Source organism: Buceros rhinoceros, unplaced genomic scaffold (assembly GCF_000710305.1).
Source record: "Buceros rhinoceros silvestris isolate BGI_N320 unplaced genomic scaffold, ASM71030v1 scaffold42114, whole genome shotgun sequence".
In the NCBI taxonomy this organism is placed as follows: domain Eukaryota; kingdom Metazoa; phylum Chordata; class Aves; order Bucerotiformes; family Bucerotidae; genus Buceros; species Buceros rhinoceros.
Window position 1 is genome coordinate 56,065 of NW_010408384.1, and position 8,817 is coordinate 64,881.

At 37.4% G+C, this 8,817-nt stretch overlaps 1 protein-coding gene across 1 annotated transcript in view; it reads right to left on the minus strand.

Moving 5' to 3' along the window:
- Positions 1-8,560, minus strand: part of NFIB (nuclear factor I/B) — a 55,788-nt gene extending 47,228 nt beyond the window's left edge. The window contains exons 1-3 of the mRNA XM_010134847.1: positions 8,500-8,560; positions 6,183-6,303; positions 4,109-4,227 (exon numbers count right to left, since the gene is read on the minus strand). Coding sequence (XP_010133149.1) covers positions 4,109-4,227; positions 6,183-6,232 — 169 coding nt within the window. The 5' untranslated portion in view covers positions 6,233-6,303; positions 8,500-8,560. The remainder of the gene's footprint in view (positions 1-4,108; positions 4,228-6,182; positions 6,304-8,499) is intronic.
- Between the last annotated feature and the right edge of the window lie 257 nt (positions 8,561-8,817).

Consider the following 8,817-nt stretch of genomic DNA (forward strand, 5'->3'; position numbering starts at 1 on the left):
AGGGGGTATTTTTTTTTAACTGTACAAAATTGTTTCCTCCTCAGAATTCGTAAACACTCAGCAAATTTACTCATACAGCAACTTCCATCTATTTCATAAAAATATTACTACACTACTTCATGAACTCAGAATGTTGTTTAATATAGAAGCATGTAAAGAACAGCAACCTAGAAAAAGGAAGACTGAAAGAGATTTACAACAAACTACTTTTTCGATCTAGGTAAATTTCCAGTTGCTAGAAACCTAAGTAAGACATGATCCAGACGTTACTGAAGCTAGTAAGACATTCAACTGGAAAAAATAAAGTAGGAAAGAGAATGAATAAGTTGCGCAAGATCTGACAGCAGACACAAAAGTTAACTCTTAATTGTCATGTTAGGACTCTATTTCTAAGAAATGCACCATTCTCAGACTTTTCCATTTTCTTAGGCTCTAGGAATTTCTGAATATGGTTAGTTACTTGGAGGGATAATGGCAAAGAGAAAGGTTCAGAGAAAACTTCACAGTTATAAACCTGCCTATTTGCTCTCCATGAAGAACTTACACCTATTTCAAAAAATCATACAAATAGAGTAATATTTTAAGTATTTTAACATAGCAGAAATAATGGCACAAACTACAGAATCTTCCCACAATGACTGAATGAATGCAAACTCAAAACCAACATTGTAAATCCACAGCAATTCTTTTATCTGTTTTTGAAAGTTACATATACTTTTGTGGTTACATGTATTTTTAAAATAGTCAGAAACTTTTGCAAGCCAATGAAGGACTCCAGGATAGTATCATGGCTTCACAAGCTTTTTCTTTCTTCCATAAGGATTTATAATCTGAATTCAATAAATATAAATGAAAATTTATTTTTAATATTAATTTCGATCAATTGGAGTTTTTAATGTTTTTATATCAGAACAATAACATGCATAACAATACTAGAGCATTGGATAATGAAGCCACTGCTCATAACCCTTTATGGATTGGCTTTGATCACCTTATTGCAGCTAAAGTTCCCATTTTTCAGATACGCTTACTTTCTTCTACCTAGAATTACATCTTTAAAGAGCCAACTCCTCTAAAGTAGAATATAACGCATCTGGAAATCTTATCAACCACGTAGTCATGTTCCTACTCTTCATGATGCATGCTCGCACAGTAGAGAAGCTGTAGAAACTATGAGGATTACACCAGAATCACTCATACAGAATCACTCCTCTCCTGATGTGGAGAGGAGAATGCCAAACTACACGGCATTTGTTTTTCACAACAAAATGTTGATCTGATCTCTTCCACCTCACTGCGAATTTTCATCTGTCACGTTTTCTGTGTTACCCATTCATCTTTGTCCCACTCTCTGTCAAAATGATTTGATACCACTGAGGCACTTGTGAAGCTCCTAGCTACCTTATTCCAATCTGTTTCAGCTATCATTGTTTTATTGATACTATCTCCAGTTCCCAACTACCACTGTCATCTCCTTTCTGCTACTTTACAAATGCAGCTAAATAAATATATTAAAAGCCTTCATGATAAAAGAATCTTTCAAACATATTTCTTTTTCTATGAAAATATATTATACATGCAGATGAAGAAACTCAATCTGTTTCAGGTCAGAAGTTAGAGACTGCTCTTTGAGATTCAAAACCGAGATGGTGAAACTGAAATTAATAATATCTTAATACCAACCCTATTTCTGATCTTGGTTTTCTTAGGAAAGTTAAAATTGCATCAGAGTGAAAGAGAAGCTACTTACCCATAAACATGATTCCTCTGCGTACATCTCTGGCATAGAAACCATTTCCAAACTTTTATTTCTATTTTCTTTTCACTTGCAAATGGAAACAGAATATAGGCTTTCACAAATACCATATCCTGGTAAGACCTCTGTGTCCAAGAGGAGCTTTACATAGATATATGCTAGTATGAAGATGATATCAAAGCATCTAACAAACTGGCAGCAGAATAAATATGCCAGGAGCTGCCACATAACACTTTCCAGTGAGGGCAGGTACCGAGGACAGGCACTGCAGTCACTACCTGACAGTGTTTCTGCAGCAGCAGGATAATCTCAGAAACTGGTTGGAGCCAAACACAAATGGTTAGGGGGAAAAAGCTTACACTACTCCCAGTATAATGGTTTTCAGACAGGATGGTGGTGTACCTGTCCCTCTGCAGGAACAGAAGAACATCTTAAAGCAAAAATAAAGTCCTTACAGTGTCTCAAAGAGAACCTCTCTGCCATGGTTTGATAAAATTTCACTAGTCCCAGCAGTGCTGGAGAAGAGGATATTCAGAGAGCAATCTAAATTCCAGGAAGCAAAAATGTAATACACTGATTAAAGTCTACCTCTTTCCTTCTCTCTCATCTTTTGGAGTTCTCTGGTTGATTAAACAAACAGAGAGAATTAAAGCCTGATTCAATCCAGAAGTCTAGCTACCCAATGGGACAGAAATTAAGTAAAGGTTCATTGTAAATCTACTCAAACAATCTGAACAATAACACTGTTCACTAATGATAAATGCGACACGAAGAAGGCTGGTAAAACTGAACAAATCCAGTGTTCACAGAGCACAGTTCTTTGCAAGTGGAATGATTCAAAAGCAGTTGAGATAGCTGGGAACTATAGAGATCATCTGCAAAAGGCTCCACCAGCAGGACTTGGACTCAGCTCTCCATGTGGCACTGCATTTCTAGGAAGATCCTACAGCCTACTCAGCAGTACAGAAGCAGTTCTTTTACAAGTGGGGATATGTAGAGAGCACTTCAAGAGGAGTGATAGACAATTTTCCCCAAAAAATTATTTAAAGAGCACAAAAATCAGTTGAGGTACAATCCTGTCTTTTAAGAAAAACCGTAATAAAGTTTCATGGCAAAACAGGTAATAGTCACAAAAGAAAATATTTTGCACAAGGGGGAAGATACTGGCTGGTGGAACTGCTATTTTGCTGTTCTTGAGTTTGGTTATGCAAAGCCATGGGCAAGATTTTTTTTTTAATTTAACAGTGAATGCTGCAAACAGCAGAAATTCACAGAAATAAGGAAATATCAGAGCCTCCATGAAAAACAAAAAGTACAAAAGAAAGGACAGAGCAAAAGACCAGAAAACACTGGGTGAGTGGAACAGACTAATGATGAGAACACACAAATCAGAGGGCAGGCAGAACCAGAGGAAAATGAGACCAACTATAATGAAAATGTTAAAATAAAAGGCCACTAAATTAAATACCAATCACACGCTACTCTGCACGTGGAGATGAAAAGAAAACTTAACAGGAAAAAAAAAGAAAAGAAAAAAAAGCAGCCTAAAACAATATAAAAATAAGGAAAGACCAAAGGGTCAGTCAGATACTGAAGAAGTGGCAACAACATTGAGGAGTGGACGGGGAAAACAAGGACAAACATTAGAAGATCAAAGGAAGTTAACAGCATGACTTTTTCTCTATTTCCCTTTTACATACGGTGCAGTACATTTCACAGACTCTCCAAATAGCTGCAGCACCTCAGCCACAGGATCCATTAACCAACACTGTTCAAATATATGCAAGTTTAAATATGTTTTCGCACCACAAAAGTGAGGGGAAAGACCACGCTGGCATCTAGGTTTACAAAACATCAAGATAGCATGAGGGAAAGTTATCACATTCACTTTTACTCTTTTGACAGCCATAACTTTCTTCTCCACACCAACGTGTTCCTTGCTTCTGATAACCCAAAACACAACACTTACCGACACCCTTTATCATACGGATATACTTCCACAGAGCTATGCATGGGCTTTTCAGAAAAGACCCTACTGGATGTATTCTGAGTCACATAGTATGAACTAAACACACATGCAGGAGTCTGTCACGGTGACAGTAAACTAAGTAAATTTGTTGACACAGCCATAGTATGAAGATGTTTTCATTTTTACTTGCAACCATTGTACTCAAAATCCACCTTGGTTAATCAACAGCACCCACAATATCAAGTACCTCACTTGCCACACAACAATAGGTAAGACAATCATCAGATGGAAAAATTATGTGGTTGCAGTAATAGAAGGGCAGATGTAGAGATTTATTGTATACTTGAACATATTTTGAGGTAAAACAGTCCTGTGTTACGCACCTTGATCTCTTTCATGCCATGTCCGACTCCCCGCAGCTGGTGAATTTGGAGAAGGATAAAAGTCTCCGGTTGGGCTTGGCTCCATATTTTCATCTATGGAGATAGTTTTGGGTCTTTTGCTGTTGAAGTAATGTGAGATTTGGCAGTGAATATGATATGCAGCTAGTGGTATATAAATTGTTTGGATTTCAACAAACTTTTCAGTATAAAGTAATTCAGGCATACAAAGCAGAAAAGAGTGGACATTAAAGCTTATATTAACTTAGATAGATGACGTTATTTAACAGTATAACCAGTGACGGGATGAGAGGGAATGGCCTTAAATTGTGCCAGGGGAGATCTAGGTTAGATATCAGGAAAAATGTCTCTGCAGGGAGGGTTGTGAAGCATTGGAATAGGCTGCCCAGGGAGATGCCCATCCCTGAAGTGTTTAAAAGGTATGTAGGTGTGGTGCTAAGGAACATGGTTTAGGGACCCTGACAGTGCAGGGTGAACAGTTGGACTCGATGATCTTAAAGGTCTCTTCCAACTAGTTGATTCTATGATTCTAATAGGTAAGGCAGATACGTTTGCATTTTTCATGTAATTTAATATCTCAGAGATTATATGAGTGGGTGACATATAAAAGTCTACCAGCATTTGGCTGACCAACCAAGAAATCAGTTCCTGTAACCTACCAAAGAAAGGCTGTGTCATGAGAGCGTTATACACTACGCAGAAACCCTGAAAGCAAAACAGAGTACTGGAAAAGCATTACTAATAAAGTCAAGGTAAAACATGAACTTTCTGAATGTATTAATAAGGAAAACATGCTGTTTACTATATTTCACCAGGTAAAAATCCTAGGCTTTTCAAAGAGGTCTAACCTGACACAAAGACTTTTCATTTTAGACTAGTTTAAATAAAAACAACGAAAGTCCCAAATTTCAAGTCACACTATATAAAAGCAGGCAGCACTTCAACACAGTGGAGAGAAGACACGTTTCTTTGTAACAATATATACTGAACTTGTTATGCTAACTGCCACAGAAAAACCGGATGATGTGGTTGGATGATTTCACCATTATTATTATCAACATTATCATCCTCTTTATCATTATTATTTAGACAATTGTGATAATTAATCTATCCATTTCTAAAATGCACTAGGTGAACTGTCAAGCTAAAATACAATGGAATGAAATAGAGGAATATGAGCAAAACCACTCAGAAGCACCGGGCACTTGTGGAAGAGCACCCCAGCACCCTGACAGTCCCATTAAATCCTGTCCCACTATGCAAACACTTCCTAATGCAATGGTGTGCTGAAACGTGGGGCAATGAGAGGTCCTATAGTACTTATACTTCAGGGTACATTGGACAGTCTCAGAAAACAAAAGGGCTCCACGGACAGACAGTACATTATCTAGGAGTCAGAAGGAGGGCACAGCACGTTCTGCACCTCTTTGGGCCTGACAGCTGCTCCTGAGGGAGGGAACAGGGTCTTTCTCAGAGCTGGGAGAAGGGAGCACATTGAAGCAATGAAGAGTTGGATCCCTCAGATCAAATTGCATGTATCAGGCACATGGAGACTCTTGAGAAAAATTAGATTCTGTGACCACCTCACGTGCTTCTCATTGTTCCAACTATGCTGGGAAATGTCCCTTGTAAGAGTGAGGCAGAAAACACACTTTCATGCACTGGGATGATGCCATGGATAAAGATGTCTTGTCTTTATACACTTTCCAAAGGAAACAGTATCTGCTCAACACAGCTTTTAAGATGGGAGTCCAAGAGCGAGCCCTCAGAGACAGGTTCTGCCTGCAACTGCCCTGTGGCATCAAGTCCTGTCAGTAGGCTCCTGGCTGCTAGGCCTTTCTGCAGCTCAGCAGTAGCTTCAGGATGCGTAGCTGTTCTCTTGGAACAAGGCAACAGTGACACCACTTCACATCACAAGATATGTAACATATATTTATACGTAGATTGTGTACATCACACAATCAGAGGGAATTCGTTAAATAGCAGGCTATTTGGGAATTGTGCGTCCTACACTATTAAACCTGGTTTTACATTAGCATTTATTTTGAGTTTCTACCTGCTTGGTGGAGAGGACAGGGACCTCTGTAGGTTTACACCCGAATTCATATCATGGTAATACGGCTGGCTTGGAAGCTCTCCAATTGGGAAGTTCACTCCAGTTCCCTGGGTTATGGGTGCTGAAAAACACATCATCATAACAAGTCAAAGATAATTTTGTTTCTCTTTTCATTCTGAACAGTGGGAAAAACAAGATGTTGCTACACGTATCTAATATTCTGCCACTTGCAAGAACCAAAGACAGACAAGTTCTATTCATGTTCATATATCTAAAAATGTGGATTATCTTCCCCAGTCCCTAGAAATCCCTTAGCAGTTATGCAGACACAATATATTTGTTGTATAACAGATCACCTGGAATCTTCAACAAGAAAAATGTAACACAAACCTTGGCAAAAGGTCAAGTCTTCTGTAGAAGAATTTTTGTAATGAATGAGGTAAGATTTATAAGGACAGCTAACATTATTTAGTAAAGAACTGAAACAACTGGAAAGAACAAACCTGGGGACACATAAAGCCTTTTTCCCTTCATGTTAATTCTTTTGTATAAATAATAGCCTTCTATGTTGACAGCATGTTTTGCTGCCTCCTTTTTCTTTCACCCAGTGCCACAGGTACTGCTTTGCATGTATACACCTACACACAAACACACACGGACTCATCATCACCTTCATCTCTTTACAGACTCTGTGTACCGTACATTGTGGCATTTCGAGAGTAAATTATATGTTACATATTGTGGTGTATTTACCTTTGTTCACTGTCTCTGCATCGTGCATTTTAACTACCTTTGGCACTTAAAAGAATAATTGCATGTTGTGTAATGTATTTGAAGGTTTGTGTTTTTCCTGAAGGTTAAAGTACAACTCTGTTGAGGCTTGAGGTTAAACAAATGCATGGTAAGAAATCCCACAGAAACCACATGTTTTAAAGCTTGTTATTAGAAGTATATTGTGTGTAACAGCTGCAGAAGGTACGATTTCATAACAATATTCTTTTTTAACCTGAATGCCCTGATACCTTAAAATGTATTTACCACCTGACAACTAAAATAAAGCTGTATTCTGCACCTGCTCAGCCTCCTAAACCAGCAAATCCATATCCTCAGCAAGCACAAAAAAGAATACATCTAAATACTGCAGGATGGCAACACTCAGCATTTTTGTGAAGAACTTAACATCATTTTAGTTGTTGAATACTAATTTCTGACCACAGCAAATGAAATGACACAGTCATCTTAAGCCTCACTAAGTTAATTAAATTCCTCAAGCATCCTGACTGGGTATGAATTAACTCCTGTGCAAAATTTGGACAGACAGTTTTGTAAACTTGTGCCTCACTGGTTTTGACCTCACCTCATCAGGAGAAAAGATTTTCCTGGACCATTGAGTCATTATAATGTTGGTGTCATCACTGTGGACACTTCTAATTATAAATTTCAAGTACTTTTATTCACCCCCTAATAAAGTCTTAAGAGAAATACTTTAGAAGTATTGATACTAAACAGAGAAAAGAAACATTCTGAAAGCAATATGTCAAGTGAAAATATGTGCTGGTTTTATGCCATACTATTACAACAAAATCTTAAATGTCAACAAAACATATCTTCTCATTTATATTTATTTTGTATTTTCTTCCAGCAATAAAAGCTTCACCTACCCTTTTATATTTATATTTTATCTTACTTTTTTTTTTACATGCTCATGTGCATAATGTTTCTGATGCCAAAACAAGCCAAGGTAATCAGAAATTCAGTTACAGTCAGCGCTATGAGTAAAAGAAACACAAGTGTACAATACATCAAGTTAGCTATCCTTAATATCCATGCTGTAACTTTTCTTTCAAGAGCTACAAATTAAAAAACAGACTAAAAGAATAATCAGATGGTTCAGCAAAATCCAAAGATGTGTAGGCCAACCTTAAAAAGCTGCAGATCTAACGTATAGAAGGTAATTTTATTAACATATCAGTCCATTAAGCTGTGCAGAGGTACACATAATAAATTGATTCAATCTTTAAGTACCGAAGAGACAAAAGAAGACTCCTGTTAGTTTTATTACAAACACATGCAAGATGAACTATACTTCTGTGGTCGAAGTTATCAAAATTGGGTGACCTTATTGCAGCCTTCCAATACTTGAAGTGGGCCTATAAGAAAGTTGGGAACAATTTTTTCTGCAGGGCCTGTTGTGACAGGACAAGGGGTAATGGTTTTGAACTAAAAGGAGGAAAATTGGTGAGAAAAAAAGCTTCAAGCAAAAAAAACCTTCAATTGATTACAGCAGGCTTTGGAAATCATGCAAATGATAACTTACTTCTGGACACCCTCACAAGTTCTGACACGTTGAACACTCCAGATTTTACAAAGCTGTCCTCAAGGTACACTGAAAAAAATTACAATATCATAATCAGTATAACGAGAGGATTAATAAATAACTATAGATAAGTTTATACACCAGCTAATAACGGTATTACCAGACACCCAGAACTATAATACGGAGACAGAAGTACACTGAAAGCTCATCTGAGGATCTAACGAGAGATGAAATTTAGGCAGAGGTGCAAAAAATCTTGAGGATGTGTGAGAAAGCAATTTTTTTTAAAATTATCTATAAAAAAGTATCTATAAAAAT